The 21,137-nt window shown below is 46.4% G+C and overlaps 1 protein-coding gene across 3 annotated transcripts in view; it reads left to right on the forward strand.

The window, feature by feature from the left end:
- Positions 1–21,137, forward strand: part of DENND5A (DENN domain containing 5A) — an 89,155-nt gene that overhangs the window by 35,432 nt on the left and 32,586 nt on the right. For all 3 annotated transcript variants that reach the window (XM_047753471.1, XM_047753470.1, XM_047753473.1), the window contains exons 5-8: positions 8,608–8,795; positions 14,458–14,775; positions 15,964–16,179; positions 16,681–16,915. In XM_047753471.1, coding sequence (XP_047609427.1) covers positions 8,608–8,795; positions 14,458–14,775; positions 15,964–16,179; positions 16,681–16,915 — 957 coding nt within the window. The remainder of the gene's footprint in view (positions 1–8,607; positions 8,796–14,457; positions 14,776–15,963; positions 16,180–16,680; positions 16,916–21,137) is intronic.

Genomic DNA, 21,137 nt, shown 5'->3' on the forward strand with positions numbered 1-21,137 from the left:
TCGTAAGAACCTTTTCTTTTCACACAACTGTGGTATGATTAATAGACGGAGGAAGTCTAACACTGATAAAGTGATAGTATTCCGATTTCAGCAGTATCTAATAAGCTCCACCAGGACAGATTTTTTTTAAGATCGAGGGACAGTTGAGGTGCAGAGTTCTATACGTTTCAGGTTGCAGCATAGCGACTCCCACTTCTTAAAGGTCGTATTCCATTCGTAGTCGTTCTAGAATACTGGCTCCATTCCCTGCGTTGCACAGTCCATCTCTGTGACTTCTTTATTCTCACATGGTTTGTGCCTCTTAATCCCCAGCCCTGTCCTGGCCCTCGCTCCTTCCCACTCCTCCTTGGTAACCGCTAGTTTGTTCTCTTTATCTGTGAATCCGCTTCTTTTTTGTTGTAGTCCCTAGTTTGTTTTGCTTTTGAGATTCCACATACAGGTGAATGACAAGTTAAAAAACAATTCCTGGCCCTGCATCTAGTCCCGTAGAGGTACCAAATGCATTGCTTTTAGTAGTTAATACCTCGTGTCTTTCCTGACTGGTGTTTTTGAAGCGCCCAGGCAAGGTGTCTTGCAGGGTGTCCTTCAGTTTGGGTCTGTCTGATGTTTCCTCATGATTAGATTCAGGTGATAACTTTTTGGCTGGAATATCACAGAAATGACATTTCGGTTGTCTCAGCATATGGTGTGAAAAGGAACATAATGTCTGTTTTTATGGTCATGGGGGCCACACGAAATTCCATTTTTGGTAAAATGTTAATTTGATCGCTTGGTTGAAATGACGTCTGTTGAGTTTCTTAACTGGAAAGTTAGCATTTTTACCCTTTGCTATCATGAAGTAATGTGCGAGGAGATACTTTGAAACTCTAGAAATACACTGTTCCTCTTGAAAGTTTTGCTTAATAGATTTAACATCCAATAATGACTCTAGTCTGAATTTGCAATCCTGTGATGGTTGCATTCTGCTGTGAGTAAGGACAGTACATTCTCCCTTGTGTAGCTATTGTTGTGTGGACTCATAGATTCTTATTTTACTTATATATTATTTAGCCCATTACCCTAATTAATTGTTTTGATGCTAAAATTGTCCCAAATTTGGTCCACAGGCAAATTCTGAATAATGGCAATGTCTGAGTAAATGTTTGTTGAATGAATGAAAAACATATGCTGATAACTGCAGCACTAGCTGCTGTATTAAGAGGATATCTCCAAATGGGGAATGAAGAAAAGCAGCGTCCAGGAAGGCGGGCATTGTAGTAGGTCAGCTAAGTGAGCGGCGTATGGTCTGTGACTAGGGAGGGAGCACAGAGGGGTACGCAATGGTCAGATCCTGGGTGTGGCTTGAAGGCGAAGTGGTGGAGACTATGGTGAATTGAGGAGCACAGCTAGAGTGTCCGTCTCAAGTGGACAGCCACGGGGAGCTCCTGTCTGGCACAACAGAAGCAAATCTGACCAGCATCCATGAGGATGCGGGTTCGATCCCTGGCTTCGCTCAGTGGGTTGGGGATCTGGCATTGCTGTGAGCTGAAGCGTAGGCTGCAGACACGGCTCAGATCCCACGTTGCTGTGGCTGTGGTGTAGGCCAGCAGCTGTAGCTTGGATTGGATCCCTAGCCTGGGAACCTCCAGGTGTGGCCCTAAAAGGTACAAAAAAAGCCCCCAAAACAAAAAACTAAAAAAAAAACCCAACCGTGGACACCCACTAATTAGCTCCAGTTAATTCTTTGTGGAAATCCTGGCCTAATGTTAGTAGATCTTCCAATTTTTTTTGAGGACCCCGATTTTAAATGAGAAATTTTTGACTTTTAAACATTGGTAACAACGTTCTTATCAAACTCTGTGGACCAAAGAAAAAGCATCTGTTGATTGAACGTGGTTCCTGGGGCTTCTCTTTGCAACTAGTTTAAAAGAATAACTTTCAGACCTCTGTCCCTGGGTGAGGTAGAGACTCGTATCAGTCTTGTTGTTTTCTTAGTTACCGTTTCTTGACTGGAGCTGGGCAAAGCAGTTGACCCTGGAACTCCATAGGGTTGAACTGTGCAGGTCCACTTGTGTGATTTTTTTTCCATAAATATGTACTGTAAGACTCCACGATCCATGGCTGGTTGAATCCTTGGATGTGGAACCATGGCTAGAGAGGGCCGGCTCTAAAGTTACATGTGGGTCTTCAACTGCATAGCTGGTAGGCATCCCCGGACTCCCTATTGTTCCAGGGTCAGCTGTGCTTTGAAACAGAGACCTGGTTAATAGTGAAATCTGTCTGGTTTAGACCAGGACAGAGGAGGATCAGGTTTCTTGTGCATCCCTAACGAAAATAATAGTGGAGTTCCCCTTGTGGCTCAGTGAAAACAAATCTGACCAGCATCCATGAGGACGCAGGCTGGATCCCTGGCCTCGCTCCGCAGGTTAAGGGGTCTGGCATGGCTGTGAGCTGTGGTGTAGATTGCAGACACGACTTGGGTCCTGTGCTGCTGTGGCTGTGGCGTAGGCCAGCACCTACAGCTCTAATTCGACCCCTAGCCTGGGAACCTCTATGTGCCTTGGGTGCAGCCCTAAAAAGACAAAAGACAAAAAAAAAAGAATAGCTTTTTAAAAACAAGTAAATAATATGTGCAGAAAGTGTGGAGAGAGTTGACTGTTTCCCTTTCTTTTTGATGTAGATGCCTATCTTTGTGAAGTAATTTTTTCCATGCCCCTTTATGTAGTGCACTTTTTAATGTGTTATACAGTATTAATTGTAAGCCTTTATTTACTTATTTTTTTGTTTTTGTTTTTTGGTCTTTTCTAGGGCCGCACTCACGGCATGTGAAGGTTCCCAGGCTAGGGGTCGAATCGGAGCTGTAGACACTGGCCTACCCCAGAGCCACAGCAATGCAGCATCCGAGCCACGTCTGCAACCTACACCGCAGCTCACGGCAACGCCAGATCCTTAACCCGCTGAGTGAGGCCAGGGATCGAACCCTCAACCTCATGGTTCCTGGTTGGATTTGTTAACCACTGAGCCACAACGGGAACTCCTTTTTGTCTTTTTTTATCTTTTTAGGGCCGTACCTAAAAGCCCACGTTTTGACATATATAGGGTATATTAAAGTAAGACTTAGAAAAAAGCATTTCAATCATACGGTAGAAATTTAAAATGTTACAAAATGGTAAAGGTATTGTGACGTGTGCGACTTAGCAGTTTCCTTCCAGGCGTGGACATGCATATTCAGCATATATACTTTTTATAAACAACACAATCTTTTTTTTTTTTTTTTGTATTTTTAGGGCCGCACCTGCAGCATATGGAGGTTCCCAGGCTAGGAGTCTAATTGTAGCTACAGCTGCCGGCCTGCACCAGAGCCACAGCAACACCAGATCCAAGCCGAGTCTGTGACCTACGCCACAGCTCGTGGCAATGCCGGATCCTTAACCCACTGAGCGAGGCCAGGGATTGAACCCGCAACCCCATGGATACTAGTCGGATTTGTTTCCGCTGCGCCACGATGGGAACTCCCCAACACGCCAATCATTTTTATATCTTCTTTCATTTAGTAGTATTTCTTGGAGCTCTCAGGACATAGAGATTAGGCTGTTTCCTAAGAACAAAGACTGCATATGAGAAGCATCCTTGTTTACACGATTTTCACAGAAGTGTAATTCACAGGTACAGCTTATGATTTCGTTTCTAATTTGTAGGAGCTGCCCTGTAGTTTGTTTTAGGAGTGAACTTATCTGTAAAGTGATCCCAAGTCTAATGTCTTTCTCTGCACTGAGAGAAGTCATTAAGAGTGTACTGATTGGAGTTCCCTGGTGGCCTAGCAGCTAAGGACTCAGCATTGTCATGGCTGTGGTGCGGGTTCGATACCTGGCCAGGGAACTTTGTGGGTGTGGAAAAAAAAAAGAATATGCTGCTTATTATTCTCTCTGGTTGCCTCTCGGAGTACTCCTCGTATGCTTTGCATTATTTTCTTTTGTTATAAGTCATTGCTCATTACAGCAGCATGGGAGCTGTAAGAAAACCCATGCAGCTGCCTGGGGCTAAAGTGTTGATTTTTGATTATTATTATTATTTTTTGGCCTCTCTTGTGGAAGTTCCCAGGTCAGGGATAGACCCACGCTGGGTTGAACCCACATTGCTGCAGAGACCCGAGCTGCTGAAGTGTCAGTGCTGGATCTAACATGCTGTGCCACAGGGGAACTCCTCAAGTTGGTTTTGATGGGTTAAAACTCTTTGGATGCAGGTGAACATCAGCTGCTTCCTGTTTCTTGGTTTCACCTTTTGGGAGCGATAAGCGCAGAGGGAGGCAGTGGTGAAGGAGATACTGGCTGTATTGCTTGTACTGGTGTGGAAATGGGTTTTGTGTTGTTGCTTATGGCTCCAGGAAGTCCACATTCTCGGTGGGTACCAGATTGCTAGATCCCCGAGGCATTGTTTATTAGGCCATCCTTTAAGGTGCCTTGTTGCTTTTGTAAAATATAAAAAATGTAGGGAAAAAGAAATCCACAACGTAAACTGGAGAGGCCGTAAGATCCCAGATTTGCAGTATCTGTAAAACTGAACCACGTAGATGGAAAGCAGCTTAGCCTTGAAAGAGGAGATTGTCGCTCACGCCCAAGTGTTTTGTTTCCAAGAATCCCCAGTTTGATGTGCGCCACAGGGAGTTCTTTAGGGATTTCGTTCTGGGGCAAATGAAGTTACCCACTCTAGCAAAGATAAGTGGGTCGAGTTTCAGTTACTGGATTAGATTTATCCTAAAGAGCGAGGAAAAACCAGAACTCGGTGTCTGCGCTATTGAAAAACCTGCTTGGAGAGTTCCCTTTGTGGCGCAGTGGAAATGAATCGCACGAGTACCCGTGAGGATGCGGGTTCAGTCCCCGGCCTTGCTCAGTGGGTAGGGGATCCGGCCTTGCCGTGAGCTGTGGTGCAGGTGGCAGACACGGCTTGCATCCTATGTTGCTGTGGCTGTGGTGCAGGCGGGCAGCTGGCAGTTCGACCCCTAGCCTGGGAACCTCCGCATACCTCGGGTGCGCCCCCTCCCGCTAAAAAACCCTGCTTTTATGGAGCAGAGAAGGCTCCTTCCTTCATACTTTAGCATGTGCGGTTTTATGGTTAGAGGCTCTGACCCCCGACCCACTGTAACTTGGCCCAGTGCTCAGGAAGCCTCGTGATGAAGGCATTTCAGGGGCCCTCTGCGTCAGAGGGCCTGCCTGTTAGCCGCTGTGAGATGGCCTTGTCTCTGAGCAGACTTGTCAGGGGTGCCAGCCGCGTAAAGAAGTGGCACCTGATTTATTGATTTTGGAGGGAGAAGCCTTTTGGTTTTCACGTGATTGAAACGGCCGTGCTGCTTCCTGCTCTTGAAAAAGAAATCCAGAAATGGTGTGTCTGTACTCATTTATACACTGGAAGAGAAGGGAGGAATTATTCAGTGTAATATTTATTCAAAATATGCATTTAAGAGCCAGTGTGGGGATCCAGTAAGACTGGACTTACAGCCTTAAATGTCACTTGAAGGGTTTGCCCACGCCTTTACATTCTTTCAATTCATCTTAATTTTGAATTTTTAAGTAAATTCTTATGATATCTTGGATTCTTAAGATTACTGCTCCTAGTGGATTATTTACAAAAAGAGGTGAAAATATAAAAATTGAGGTCTCATCTGGAGAATAATTAGAGTTCTTTTTTTCTGGGGGGGGGGCGCGCATCCATGGCATATGGACGTTCCCAGGCCAGGGGTTGAATCGGAGCCACAGCTGCTGGCCTACACCACAGCCCCAGCAATGCCAGATCTGAGCCGCATCTGTGACCTACACCACAGCTCACAGCAGCGCTGGATCTGTAACCCACTGAGCGAGGCCATGGATTGAACCTGAATCCTCATGGATGCTAGTTGGCCTTGTTAACCTCTGAGCTACGACGGGAACTCCATAATCTTAGTAGCTTCTTAATAGTAGCAGTCGTTAGAGGACTCCCAGAGCAGAAAGCAGATAAAGTTGGGCAGGTGCCCCAGAGATAAAAGAGGCTGAAGCTGGAACTTGCGATGGTCTAAATTCGTTGTTCAGTTGCTGCTTACTTTCATGTTGGACTAGACTAAATATTTTTTTCTGAAAGAATATATAGTTATCTAATATAATCCTTGAAATAGGCTTTTTTTTTTTTAATTTGGGAAATATTTTTGTTGTTGCTTTAATGGGGAGAGAGTCCTCAGCAACTAGTTTTTAATGGGGAATGACAGTGCTTTTTTTTTTTTTTTTTGGTCTTTTTTGTGTTGTTGTTGCTATTTCTTGGGCCGCTCCCGCGGCATATGGAGGTTCCCAGGCTAGGGGTCGAATCGGAGCTGTAGCCACCGGCCTACGCCAGAGCCACAGCAACGCGGGGACAGTGCTTTTTATGGGCACAGTGAAAAATAAGGACAACTCTGTCCTTATCAGTCTGCCCCTGATCTTTAGTGAATGTGAAATGCTTGTGTTCTTTTTGTCCTGCTGCTAAACCAGGTGTATTTTTAAAAAACTATTACTGGCGATTAAGTCTCTGAGCTCAGTTTATCCACTGATTGTTTACATTGTGTATCTACGAATGCCTTAGCATGAGCCGCCTTACTGTAGTGCATCAAAATGCTTGAGATGATGACGTTTTAGTCATGAGCTGCTTATTTATTTGCGTTACTAGTTAAAAAAAAGCAAAGTAAAACTATTTCCAGATCGTGCTTAGGAACAAGGTGGTAAGCTGCTCCAAATTCCCTGGTGAGCAGATGTAGGGATGCTTCACTGAAACTTCTGCCTAATGTCTCCTCACATCCTACTCATTCTTCATTTTCTGGAAAGCTTTTTGTTACTTATAAGTCTTTTATGAACCAAGTTGTGATTTGTTTAAATGGTGGGCTGAGTTTTTAGTACATAAAGCCATTTACCCCTTGTGAAAATTCATTTGAAATCAGCCATTTCAAGATTTTAAAATTTATGTTCCTGCCTTTTCCTTAAGGGGTTGAAACCATTATACCATTTGTGAATAGTAATTTTTAAATTTTCAATTTTAATCAATCCATTTTATTGGCCTTGCTGCTGTGCTTTTTACTCTTTTTTTTTTCAGGGCTGCACCTGCAGCATATGGAAGTTCCCAGGCTAGGGGTCAAATCGGAGCTGCAGCTGCCAGCCTACACACCACAGCCATAGCAATGCCAGATCCGAGCCGCATCTGGGACCTACACCACAGTTCATGGCCACACTGGATCCTTAGCCCCCTGAGTGGGGCCAGGGATCGACCCTGAATCCTCGTGGATACTAGTCAGGTTGTTACCATGGAGCCACAATGGGAACTCCAACTTTTTACTCATTTGAAAAATACAACAGGTCTTGGAGTTTCCGCATGACTCAGGGGGTTAAGTATCTGGCATTGTCACTGCAGCGGCTTGAGTTGCTGCTGTGGTGGGTTTGATCCCTGGCTCAGGAACTTCCACATGTCTTGTGGCCAGAAAACAAAACAAAAACATGAAAACAAAACAGATGTAGAGTTGCATTCGGAAGAAAAGCTCAACCTTGAGCACAAGCCTTCCCTCCCAGCTTGTGACCTCTCTTGAGCAATGAAAGTTAGTCTGCTGGGTCTTTCAAGTTCTAGGGAAGCTTTGTTTTGTTCCCTTGCTAGAGGTTAAATTCGAGCTGCAGCTGTGACCTACACTGCAGCCGTGGCCACGCTGGATCCTTTAACTGACTGCACCAGCCCCGGGGTTGAACTTGCACCTCTGCGGCGACCCAAGTCAGATTCTTAACCTGCTGCACCACCGCAGGAACTCCTTTATCACAGTGTTAAAACGACACCTGCATGTTCTTTCTGTTTAGGAAAGGTTGCCGCGTGGAGGGCAGGCTCTGCTAGTGTGGAAAACCAGCTTCTTTGTGCCTGGCGGTTCTTCGGGCTTGATCTTGGAAGGCCAAGTTCATATCAGCTCCTTACGGAATGTAGATGTATGTGAGCGGTAAAATGAGGTTTTTGCATTCATGCTGAAGGGAGACCAGATCAATCTTCCTTTTTCTTTTTCTTTTTCTTTCTGGTCTTGTCTAGGGCCGCACCTGCGGCATATGGAGGTTCCCAGGCTAGGGGTCTAATCAGAGCTGTAGCTGCCAGTCTACACCACAGCCACAGCAACGCGGGATCCGAGCCGCGTCTGCAGCCTACACCACAGCTCATGGCAATGGCAGATCCTTAACCCACTGAGCGAGGCCAGGGATCGAACCTGCAACCTTGTGGTTCCTCGTCGGATTCGTGAACCACTGCGCCACGACGGGAACGCCTTCCTTTTCGAGTTCCCCACTCCCCTTCTGCTTAAGAGAATCTAACCTAACATCCTGGTTTAGTGTTTAGAGCAAGGTGCTATGTATGTTTCTGTGGTAGTTCTACCTTGAATTTTATTAATAGCAAGGACCTAATAATAAAATTGTGGGGTGGGGGGGCCTGTATTTCAGCCTGTGGTCCGCTGAGATCTCCGTGGTGTCTCTGTGACACCCACGTGGGAGTCGAACTCTGAGCGCAGCTTTGCTGTCTAATGCGAAATTGTACGGAAGGGTTTGACTTCTCTTTGGGGAGCAGGCGTATCGTTTTTTGATGGGGGTGTGTGTGTGTTTTGTGTTTTGACAGACTACCAGCGGCTGATGGCGGTGGCGGAGACCATCACGGCCCTCATGTTTCCTTTCCAGTGGCAGCACGTCTATGTCCCCATCCTCCCGGCGTCTCTCCTCCATTTCCTAGACGCCCCTGTGCCGTACCTGATGGGCTTGCACTCCAATGGCCTGGATGACCGCTCAAAGCTGGAGCTGCCTCAAGAGGTGAGGGCACCGGAGCGATGGTGCCACCGCCCTGAAGTAGGATGTGGGATGAGCCAGGAGGGTATCATCGAGTTTCTTTTATTTTTGGGAAACATAAATAACTTTCCAGGAAAAAAGTAAGAACAGTGAACATTTAGCTCAATTTATGATTCCAGAGACACAGGTGTGTCCTTTATTACCTGACATACATCTGTGGTAATATCTGTATTTAAACCATTGTGAATTGTCTTTTTCATGAACATTTTTTGAACATGATATTTTACGTTATTTTAATACATTTATTAGAAAATATTTTTATTGTGTAAAAACTTTAAATTTACACAGAAGAATAGCATAATGGATCTCTTGTATCTTCAATACCTCAATAGTTATCATACATTTACTGTACAGAAGAAATTAACAGAACATTGTAAATCAACTATACTTCAGAAAAATTAAAAAATATCTAATTAAAAAGCAGTTATAGGAGTTCCCATCGTGGTTCAGCAGAAACGAAGCCAATGAGGAACCATGAGGTTTTGGGTTTGCTCCCTGGCCTCGCTCGGTGGGTTAAGGATCCAGCGTTGCCGTGAGCTGTGGTGTGGGTCACAGACGTGGCTTGGATCTGGCGTTGCTGTGGCTGTGGTGTAGGCCAGCTGCTGCAGCTCCGATTCGACCCCTAGCCTGGGAACCTTCTCATGGCATGGGTACGGCCCTAAAAAGCCAAAAAAAAAAAAAACCACACACACACAAAAACCCAAAACAAAAACCCAGCTAAATATTTAAATTGTATTTTACGTCTATACTTTCCATCTCCTGTTGTTTAAAGAAATTTTGTGTAATTTTATAACTAGGAGCCAGAAATGTATTTATAAATCGGTGGTTGTCTTTTCTAGGCCACAGTTGCTGTATCAAAGTTGACCTGATGTAGTGATTCTTGCAGCACTGAGCCCGCTTTGAGAGCTCGCCTCACTCCAGACAAAGGCGGCCCTGAGAGGGTGCTTTTCGTCTGCTGTGAGGATAGGATGGTCTGCTCTTCTTTCCTGCTGCTTCAATACTATCATGACTGCCGAGATACATTACTTATTTCCTACTTTATTCTAAAATGGACCTGAAGCCTCGCTAGAAATAAGATTGTTTTGTGTTTTATTTTCCTAGAATTACAGCAGGCCTGGTCTGTCTCTTTTGGTCATCCTGTGTCTGGTATGAAAGTGGGCTTTCCTGCTCTGAATTTGTAGTCAGTAGAAAGACCTGGGAAGAAAACTTTGGGTGTGCATGCATGCTGTCGGTGTAACTCTGTCTTATCCGTCCACCAGCATTTGTGGGGGGGGGGTGATTTGTATGTGCAACTGAGGAATGTGAGTCAGAGGACCTCCGGACGGGAGACCGTTCTCTTGGGACTGGATCTGAGCTGCAGTCAGGTTGTCGGCTTGTTGGGCAGCACCTTGGTGAGCACGCCTGATGAGTGGACCGCACCTGTAGTGTTTAGGGTATAGTGTAATGCATTCTTTCTCCCTCCCCTTTGGTTTTGGTATCAAGATTTTGATTCCTTGTAGCTTCTTCCATTTCTACCCCTTTTGCTCCTTTGGTTATGTAGAGCTCTGTGCCCTTTGGGATGGGGCAGGATTAATTAAATAAGAAAAGATCTAAGCGATGTTAACTAACTGAAAACGCTGGAGACTACAAAAGCAAAGAGCTCATTTGGGGGCTTAGGAATTGCAGTTGGGGGACACAGATTCAGGTAGCCCTGAGAGCGAGGTCAGGTTGCCTGGGAAGTGTTGTGATTGACTCTGATGCGAGTCAGAGCATTTGTCCTTAAGGCAGCGTAAGGTACGTGAGGGTAACGTTCATGAATTACTTTAGGGTGAAAGTCTGATCATTCGTTTCTGGCAGGAGTAACCGATGACTTTATCAGGTCACAAGGCCAGATTCTATCCAGGCTGAACTGTGCAAAAGTCACACTTCCTTACTGGCCTCGTGGCTCAGTTTTAGAGGGCTCTCTTAGCAATACTGACTGCATTGTTGCTTTGTTTTTTGTCTCTTTAGGGCCGCACCGTGGCATTTGGAAGTTCCCAGGATCAGAGCTGCAGCTGCCATCCTGCACCACAGCCACAGCCAGACCTGAGCCGCGTCTGCGACCTGCACCACAGCTCGCGGCAATGCTGGATCCTTAACCCACTGAGCCAGGGATTGAGCCCGCAACCTCATGGTTCCTGGTTGGATTTGTTTCCGCTGCGCCACCACAGGAACTCCAGATTTCTCAATTTTATTTTCTTTGGCGTCAGCTTTGTGTGTCCTTGGGGCAAGTTTGCTTTCCTATAGGATCTCTCAGCACCGTCCTTCGTGCTTTGTGTATGTGGGCGTGTGAGCACCAGCGGTCTTCTACCTGGACTGTCTGAGAAACCATGGGTTATGGGAGAACCCCCAGATTTCACTCGCCATTGCTGTGTCTTCAGGCCTCTGCCCGCTCTGTGGTCGGCCTACTTGAGAAGAAGTGGCTGCAGCGGGGCCGAGGAACACCCGTGTGTGCTTCCTAAGCAGTGGAGGGTTTCAGGGTCTCCCTTCATCCAGCCTGTCCTTCTGAAGGTCGCATACTGGTGGGGATAGTTAAGTAGCTGGACGTTTCCTGCCTCGACTTTGAGCAGATAACCTGTGGGATACGAGTCTGTGTAGACCCTACGGAGCACATTAGACCGGGAGAAAAGACTGGCTTTCTCACGGGCTGAAGCACCGCGGAAGGCACACGTGGTGAATGGAGAGTGATCATACGTCTCGAGGCCCCTCTGGGACGCTCCGAAGTGATGATAGTAAAATCCTAACAGTGCACAGGAGTAGAAAGGAAACTTTACCTCAGATTTTAGCACCCAGAGGTAACTGCTTTCAGCATTTTGGTGGACATCCTGTGGGATCTTTTATGCTGCTGGAAGGATGCTTAGAGGCTGGGCAGTTCACTCGGCTCATCAGAGGGGTGGGGGGCGCACACCTGCTTTAAAAGGGACTTGGTCCGGAGGCGTGGAGCGGGTACGTTCCCTTAGCCCCATAGTGGAATTCATCGGTTGCTGCCCCAAGTGAGAGCATCAGAAGTCTGTGAAAAGGCCTGTGTTTCTCTTTATACCAACGCATGAGCTCGGCTGGCCCTGAGCAAGTGAGAGTGCGGGCGCCTGTGTGAGGCTGCTTTGTCCTCTGCTTCTCTGTTGGGTTTCATTGTCTCAGTGCAGGAAGGAGCTAGCTCGTCTCCAGCTGTATCAGGGGAAGAGGGGTTACTTCTTTCTATCTTGGGCCCTTCTTTCTTTCCTACTTTTTTCCTTATTTTTACTGTTTTTGGCCACGCCTAAGGCATGTGGAAGTTCCTGGGTCAGAGATGGAACCTATGCCATGGCTGTAACCGGAGCCACAGGAGACAACACCGGATCCTTAACCCGGCGAGCCACGAGGAAAGGCCTCTCTTCCCTATTTTTCCCCCTCCTTTCTCAAGATACGTTTTCAATAGCTTCGCCCCAGTAAACCTTTGAGCTCCCCCTTCCATGAGTAACTTGGAGATAGGCTAGCAAGCGAGGCAGCTTTGGTGCTAGGAGTCCAGGCTGGGAAGGCCTTTAGGAGACTGTGCTTTGGGATACCCATGTGACCACTGCCCTGGACCCCTCTGCGGCAAGGCGGGGGTTAACCGAGGGCAACAGCCCCGTGCAGTCAGTGCTGCTTCCGGCTGCTGCTTGACCCCAAGCTGTGGTGCAGAGCTGGCCTCGTGTCAGATGAGGAGAAGGGAGCATGAGGAGTTTGAGTCGGTTCGCAAGTGACTTCTGTTGCCAGAGCCTCTGTGTGCTGGGAGGGAAGCGCGTGGGGCTCTCGTGTGAGCCTCACAGTCGAGTGGCCTCCTTGTCACTTGGCTGTCACGCCCCTCCCGCTGCGGCTCAGCTCTGGAGAATGGCCCGTCGTGCCATCGCAGAGGCTCCAGGCTCCATCTCCGAAGGGAGCCTGCGCAGAGGCTCGTCTCTCCTTAGCCACTGCTGACCAGGATGCCTACGGAGTGTGGACACCGCACTTGGAGTTCGTCAAATTGTTTACAGACATTCTGTTTTTGGCCAGTAGTGTTGGGGAAAAGCCAGCCAAGCATCGCTGAGTGGATGTAGTTATATTTGGTTGCTTCTGTGATTCCTGTTGGACAAACTGCTTTTTTTTTTTCTCTAAAGAGAAGAGAACCAAGAGGATAAATGATTGCATTGTGTGCCTCTGGGGGTTCACGGAGCAGCTTTGTTCTGTTAGCTGTGTGGACAGGGCTTATGAAGCAGGAGACCTCAACTAAGTGATTTAATTCCCTTTGCTACGGGCGTGTGTGCGCGTGCGCATGCACACACACACACACACACACACACACACACACAGTGTATAGATGCATATACATGCTATACTATGTATATGTATTTAATTCTCTTTATTCTCTTTTCTCTTTAATTCTCTTTTTCTTCTCTCTCTCTCTTTTTTTTTTTTAAACCTGACTTCATTGTCTTTTTTTTTTTGCCTTTTCTAGGGCCGCTCCTGCGGCACATGGAGGTTCCCAGGCTAGGAGTTGAATTGGAGCTACAGCCGCCGGCCTACACCACAGCCACAATAATGCCAGATCCGGGCCGCATCTGTGACCTACACCACAGCTCACAGTAACGCCGGATCCTTAAGACACTGAGCAAGTCCAGGGATCGAACCTGCATCCTCATGGATGCTAGTCAGATTCGTTTCCACTGAGCCATGACAGGAACTCCAACAAACACTCTTAAGCATTTAATAATGTATTACGATGAAGGAAATGACAGTTGTTTTGGCTAGAACAGGTTCATGGTTGTAAGATAAATACACGGAAATAAAAGGCATATAAAGCTGCACTGTAAGAACATTCCAGCAGGGACGAGAATTGTAAAATATTTAAGTTAAATTGAACAAGAAATGTTTAAGACATCTGAAGAGGAGAGCTTGAGGGTATGACTGAAGTTAGGCTAGCTAGGTTCAAATTCCAGCTCTACTACTTATTAGCTGTGTGACTTTGGACAAGTTACTTGACCTCTCTGTGTCAGTTTTGTCTGTAACATAGGGATAGGTATTGCCCGGCGGTTCTTCTTTTAGTTCAGATTACCTGCCTCCCCAGCAGTACAGGAAAGTGCTGTTTCTCTCCATCCTCGCAGAAGCAGTCCTAACGCCAGGAGGGAGCGCAGTCATCAAGACCAGCTCTCAGATCTTACAAATCAGGACCTGGCTCAGAAAGGGGTCGTGGTGCTCAGGGTCCTACAGGGAGAGAGTGGAACTTAGACTTTCTGGCGCACTCCTGGGATTCTTTTTGCTACTGTAAGAATTCCTGAATTCGACAAATATTTCATGAGCATTTCCCGAATGTGAGAATTTTGGGCTGGATGCTAAACACCTGTGTCGTTATGTAATCCGGATCATTTTTTAAGGTTAGCGTTTTTGTCTCTTTATCTCCATTTCGTAGCGGAGGAGACAGTTAGTTACCTAACTTTCTCGAGACCCCCACAGCCAGACGCGGCAGGGGGCGGCGGACCTCGGCCGGCCTCCTTGCCCTGCTGCTGCAGCGGCGCCCCGGCAGGCGTCCGCTCCCCTGCCTTGTCCGTTACCCTCCCAGGCTTCCTCCGTCCACGGGGAGGTGCTCACCCTCCGCGTCCTGTTTTGACTCTGCCAGGCCAACCTCTGCTTTGTGGACATTGACAACCACTTCATTGAGCTGCCGGAGGACTTGCCTCAGTTTCCCAACAAATTGGAGTTTGTCCAGGAGGTGTCGGAGATCCTCATGGCCTTTGGCCTCCCTCCCGAAGGAACCCTTCCCTGCAGCGAGAGCGCCGCCAAGCTGAAGAGGCTCCGGGCCTCCGAGCTCGTCTCCGACAAGAGGAACGGGAATGTTGCAGGCTCCCCTTTGCAACCCTACGAGCTCCTCAAGGAGAATGAAACCATTGCCCGCCTTCAGGCCTTGGTCAGGAGGACTGGGGTGAGCCTGGAGAAGGTAAGAGGCTGTGTAATAATGGCCCTCGCTCGTACCCTCACCCCTCACCCTCACCCGTACCCTAGCCCTCAGCCTCGCCCTAAGGGGATGCCCTGCTTACTAAAGGGCCAGGGCGAGGCACGTTTGTGGGTAGAGAGGCACATGCTCTGTGTGCCAGATGCTGGCTTTCGCTCTGGCGGACATCGTCCTGGTGTCAGTGCTGCTTGAATCTGCATCAGGGAAGCGCCTCACGTGGGCATCGAGGAGAAGCTGCCGTCCTTCTCCCTGCACACTTGGCAGAGGGAGACCTGGAGTGTTGATGGTACCAGTCTCTGTGTTCAGACCTCTTTCAGATCATTGCCTTTCACAGCAAACCAAAGCACATAGAGCAGGATTGCTGACGCCCGTGTGGCACAAGAAGCTGAGGCTTCGCGAGCCTGAATGTTGCACCTGAGATTACATGCTTCTCCGTGGCTGAGCTGAGGCTACAACCTGGTCCCCTTGGATTCTGGTCCTCTGCTTGTCCCAGGACATGCTTAGCTTTCCACTTCCTTCCTTCAGTAAGACGACCTGCTTTCTGTAGTTGCTTACCCATCTCTTCACCGCCCCCCATTCTCACTGTTAAATAACTTTCTTAAATTCCACATGAGCAAAATGGGATAATAATTGCGTTGGGCCGTTTGTTTTAGTGAAGTGCGAAACCTTTCACTTTCCTGGCTTATTTAGTAGAACAGATCTTAAAAAAGGAAAATCACATCCACTTCAGAGCAGAGATTAAAGAGATTAGAAAAGTCCAGGAAGGAAAAATCTTTAGGGAGAAAGATAGGGAAAGTGATGTGGGGGAAAAAATCAGAGATGAAGGGAGAGCTGGAGTCTGAGCTCTGCTCTGCATCATCGTTTTCTCGTTGACACCCCGGATTCCTTCTTGCCTCTGGCCCTTGAGAGAACTCGTGCCCTCGCCTTTCCTGCGGAGGCTTGTCCGTCTGTGATGAGCTTACCTCCCCCCTGGCCACACAGCTGGTGCTCGCAGGCCCAGCCCCGCGTTGATCTCTTCTGAGTCAGAGCTCCCTCCTTCCGCCCCTCCCCGTTTCTGCCTCTCTGTTTTCTCCATTTGCTGCAACGTCAATGACTGTTGGAGAAAGAGAGGGTGAGTTGCATTTCTTTGGGGCAAAAGGAAAAGCTCTTCCCAGCTGTTGTTTCTTCTTGTAGCTGGAAGTGCGCGAAGACCCCAGCAACAACAAGAGTCTCAAGGTCCAGTGCGACGAGGAGGAGCTCAGGATTTACCAGCTGAACATTCAGATCCGGGAAGTGTTTGCAAATCGTTTCACTCAGATGTTTGCCGATTACGAGGTGTTTGTCATTCAGCCCAGCCAGGATAAGGAGTCCTGGTTTACCAACAGGGAGCAGATGCAAAACTTTGATAAAGTGAGTACAATCCTGCTGGGGAGGTGGTAAGAAATGAGAACATGCCAGACCCTCTTGAAGATGTGACGAAGATGAATTTTTCTTTCATGATATGTGCTGGACACACGTTCATGGTCCTTGCGATGGTGGTAAAACAGAAGGGCTGGTTGCTGTAGAGCAGAGGGCTGCTTCTTGCTCTCATGCGATTGACCTTGAGGAGCTCTCTCGGGCAGAGACGCACGAGCACGTTGGACATTAGGATTCGGGGAACCCTGGTGCCCTCGTAGCTTACTTGAGTAAGCTCGGGCCAGTGTGCCAGCGTTTCAGGACATCTGAAGTTACATGCCTTTTTTTTTTTTTCTAAAAGGAAGAGACTTTGTGGTTTGCTTTTCGTCAAGACCTTGGAAGCTCCAGAGAAGAAACGAGCTGCTGAATCCCTTGGGTGGTAGCCGCGGCTGATGTAGGCTGACGTGCCATCCCCTCTCCCCTGCTGATGACTCTTTTTCCTTGTGGTCCCACCAGGCGTCTTTTCTGTCAGATCAGCCGGAGCCCTACCTGCCCTTCCTCTCGAGATTCCTGGAGACCCAGATGTTTGCTTCCTTCATCGACAACAAAATCATGTGTCACGACGACGACGATAAAGACCCTGCGCTCCGGGTGTTTGATGCCCGCGTCGACAAGATCAGGCTGCTGAATGTTCGGACCCCCACCCTGCGCACGTCCATGTACCAGAAGTGCACCACCGGCGACGAAGCAGGTGAGTCGCCTGGCGGCCGCGCTCCCGCCTCTCGCGTCCTTGTCCCCGACCCCGCCGGCTTCTTTCCCGCTGTCTTTCCCTGGTGCCTCCGTTGTCCCCACTTCCCAAAATGCTGTCCCCTGTCTTTTTCTGCTGGCAAGCGCCTTCTCATCCTTCACCACCGTGTCAGGTAGGAACGGGTCCTGCTGTGCGTCCTCAAGACTCTAATCAGCAGCGCCTGAGATAAGTGGACCCCGTTTTCTCTCAGATTGTCAAGAAGTGCAAAACGCTCCCTGGTTGCTCAGCTGCTCGACAGCGTGGTCAGGAAAGGAGAGTCTGGCTTCTCTCTCCGCGTCCTCCACAGGTGGACCTTTGGACTTAGGCTTGTTGCCTCTTTGTTACAAGAGGCCTTTTTCGTTCGCATGCAGAGCAGAGGGGAGGTCAATGCCAGTCGTACTTTCTCTCTCCCATCAGAAAGCCAAAGCTTTCCCGGAAACACCCAGCAACCTCCCTTGTGTCGTAGGCCGCAGCCGTGTCAAGTGGCCACCCTAAACTGCGAGCGAGGCACGTGAGTGTGGTCCGGAGTGTGATGCCTCTCACTGACCTGCATTGAGCTTCTGTTGGCAGGAAGGAAGGGGTGAGCCGGAAGCAGCTGACAAAGACCCAGCTGCTGTGTCTCCCCCTCTGAGAGGCCTTCCCTGACGCTCTCGGATGAGCCGACTCTTCCCGTGAGCTCCTGCGGGGCTTCGTTCTTGCCCCTCCTTGCCAACCTCTGTTCTCTCGAGATCTCGTTATCAGGGAGCAGCGTAAGAACAGAGACGGACTATTCCTGGGTCACGCCCAGTCCTCTACTACGGTGCCTTTGCGCGTAGAGATGTTAAAAGCCGTTTGCTGCTTGCGGGATGAACTACGTCTTTCTGTTCACAGAGGCCTCATAGCGATCCGTTCAGCTAAAGAACAGTCTCAGCTTGAGGTGTCAGATTAAGTAGTAAATGCACTTCCTTATAGGGCAGTCAGTGTCCTCGTTGCAGCCTTTTTGTGTATTTTGCTCATGCATTTACTAAATATAAATACCTGCTACATGCTCAACATAACGGTAAGTGCTAATAAGTACTTACGTGTTTATTATTTTTTCAACAACGCATGATCTTTACTCTCTTGCTCTGAGAGCTTGTATCAAAGTTATATATATTAATCCAAGGAAATTAACTTAAAAAAATAACTCAAATTCAATCACCACAGGTAATTATACATATTCTTATTAATACCAGTATTATGTTTGTGTATTTCTTGAGTAATAAATTTTAGAATGTTATCTTAAGACAGAACACAAAAGGAAAAGGAGAAGTTCTGGAATTATGTGTTTATTCATCCAATTTAAACTAATTTAATTTGGATGAATAAATATAAAAAACTTAAAATGAAATACTAATTCAATATTTGCTTTTACTTACATCTGAGCTTAAAGAAATTTTTTTCCGATTCCACTATCTTTGTGTTTTAGAAGTCAGTAATATGCTTCTGTTGGAGGAATTAATTTTGATTATTCACGAACTTAAGACACTTTACTTATTAAGCATGGGGAACCTATAAAATAGTGTTCTCTACACCAAGTTGAAAATATACACATATATTTATATATATACACAGTTGGATACAGTTAATTTTTACTGAGAGCTAGACCAGGGGCTCTTCTAGAAAAGTGTTATTCTAAACTATCCGTGTACTTCACTTAACTCTCAGTAATAGACGTCGGAGTAGGACAAAACAAGTTTGTCTTATAAGACAGATTGTCTAATTCTCTTCTTTACTCAGAGTCAAATTTAAAAAAGCAGGCTTTACCTATTACTGGTTCAACTTGTTTTCTTTCTTTCTTTTTTTGTCTTTTTTTGTCTTTTTGTCTTTTCTAGGGCCAAACCTGCGGCGTATGGAGGTTCCCAGGCTAGGGGTCGAATCGGAGCTGTAGCCATCAGCCTATGCCAGAGCCACAGCAACGCGGGATCCGAGCTGCGTCTGCGACCTGCACCACAGCTCATGGCAATGCCGGATCCTTAACCCACTGAGCAAGGCTAGGGATCGAACCCTCATACCCGTGGATACTAGTCGGATTCATTAACCACTGAGCCATGACGGGAACTCCCAACTTGTTTTCTTTTACAGAATGAAATACATATATTTAAACACAATTACATTCACACAGATTATGATATCATGGATCTTAAGAAACAGATTAAGTGACTCCCTCTGGAGAAGTGGAATGGAAAATATGCTGAGATAAATAGGAAATTTATTCTATACTTTATCCCATTTTGTATGGCTTTCATTTTTACTATTTAGTATTTTCTATTACATTTCAATTTTTCTTTAAAAATTAGCATTATATTAAAATTGTGTATATTATGCAACGAAAATTTATAAAGAAGAAAGCTTTATATACCATTAAATATTTTACATAGCGTAATAAAAAGAATAACTTAACTGATAAGAATAACAAAAATAATACACCTCCTGAAAATAAGTAAAATATAAAATGCATAAATTGGTTAAAAAACAGTGTAATTATATAAATATGTCTTCACAATTTGTTACATCTTATTGATTCTTCAGTATAGGCATTACACCATTCTAGGTGATGTGATAAAGAAGACATTATAGACCTTACATTGTACCATGGAGAGAAATGGTTATGAATAATACAATTGTAGAACTGTATTATTTAATTGTACAGTCATATTATTTAATTGTAATTATCATAAATTCTTTGATGGAGAGGAAATCAGAATCAGATCTGAGAAGACTTCAGCATTCCAAGAATGATGTCAAATGACCCCCTTCATGGTGGATTAGGCATTTATTGACTATGAGATATATTTCTTCTTCAGAGATTCCTTGTTTGTGTATCAAGTGTAGATGTTTGGTTTGCAGTTATTCTGAAATTTTGATACAAGAGTCTATATGTATATGAGATTGTTTTAAGTTGTTGGTCTCTTAATTGCAAGTGCATCTCCGGTGTCCTGCATTTGTACCCACCTCTTCTCATGATTTCGGATTTTAGTGGTATAATCATGCATGGATGATTTCGTATCTTTACTGTATATATACCTTTACTGGTGGGCCTTGTCATTTGTGGAATTTTTGTTTCCTGTTGCTGGCTTTTCTTCTCTGCCTAGAGAAGTTCCTTTAGTATTTGTTGTAAGGCTGGTTTAGTGTTGCTGAATCCTCTCAGCTTTTGCTTATCTGAGAAGGTTTTGGTTTCTTCAAATCTGAATGAGAGCCTTGCCTGGTAGAGTGATCTTGGTTGGAGGTTTTTTCCTTCCATCACGAGAAGTGTATCATGCCACTCCCTTCTGGCCGGCAGAGTTTCTGCTGAAACATCTGCTGATAACCTTATCAGAGTTCCCTTGTGTGTTAATTGTTTCTTTCCCCTAGCTGCTTTCAAGATTTTCTCTTTGTCTTTAATTTTGGTCAGTTTGATTAATATGTGTCTCGGGGTGTTCCTCCTTGGGTTTATTTTGTATGGTACTCGTTGTGCTTCCTGGGTTCGAGTGAGTGGTTCCTTTCCCATGTGAGGGAAGTTTTCGGCTATTATCTCTTGGAATATTTTTTCTGTCCCCTTCTCTCTCTCTTCTCCTTCTGACACCCCTGTAATACGGATGTTGGTGCGTTTAACGTTGTCCCAGAGTTCTCTGAGGCTCTCTTCATTTGTTTTCAATCTTTTTTCTCTTTTCTGTTCTGCATCCATAATTTCCACTGATCTGTCCTCCACCTCACTTATTCGCTCTTCTGCCTCCTGTATTCTGCTGTTAGCTGCTTCTAGTGAATTTTTTATTTCAGTTATTGTATTTTGCATCTCTTCTTAAGTTTTATATCTTGTATCTCTTTGGTCAGTGTGTCCTGCAAGTTATCCATCTTTGCCTCCAGTTTATTTCCAATGTCTGGCATCATCTTCAGCATCAACAATCTACAGTCTTTTTCCTGGAGGCTGAGAATCTCCTCATGGCTTAGCTGATTTTCTGAGGTTTTTCCTTTCTCCCTCATCTGAGTTATAGTTCTCTGTCTTTTCATTTGTATAGGTTTTTTTAGGTGTGGTGACCTTTTTCCAGATAATGGAGTTGTAGCCTCTCTTACTTCTGGTGTCTGCCCTCCTTGTGGCTGAAGTCAGCATGGGGGGCTTGCTGTAGGCTTCCTGATGGGAGGGGCTGATGCCTGCCCCCTGGTAGGTGGGGCTGATTCTAGTCCCTCT

This window comes from Phacochoerus africanus, chromosome 11 (genome assembly GCF_016906955.1).
Source record: "Phacochoerus africanus isolate WHEZ1 chromosome 11, ROS_Pafr_v1, whole genome shotgun sequence".
In the NCBI taxonomy this organism is placed as follows: Eukaryota; Metazoa; Chordata; class Mammalia; order Artiodactyla; family Suidae; genus Phacochoerus; species Phacochoerus africanus.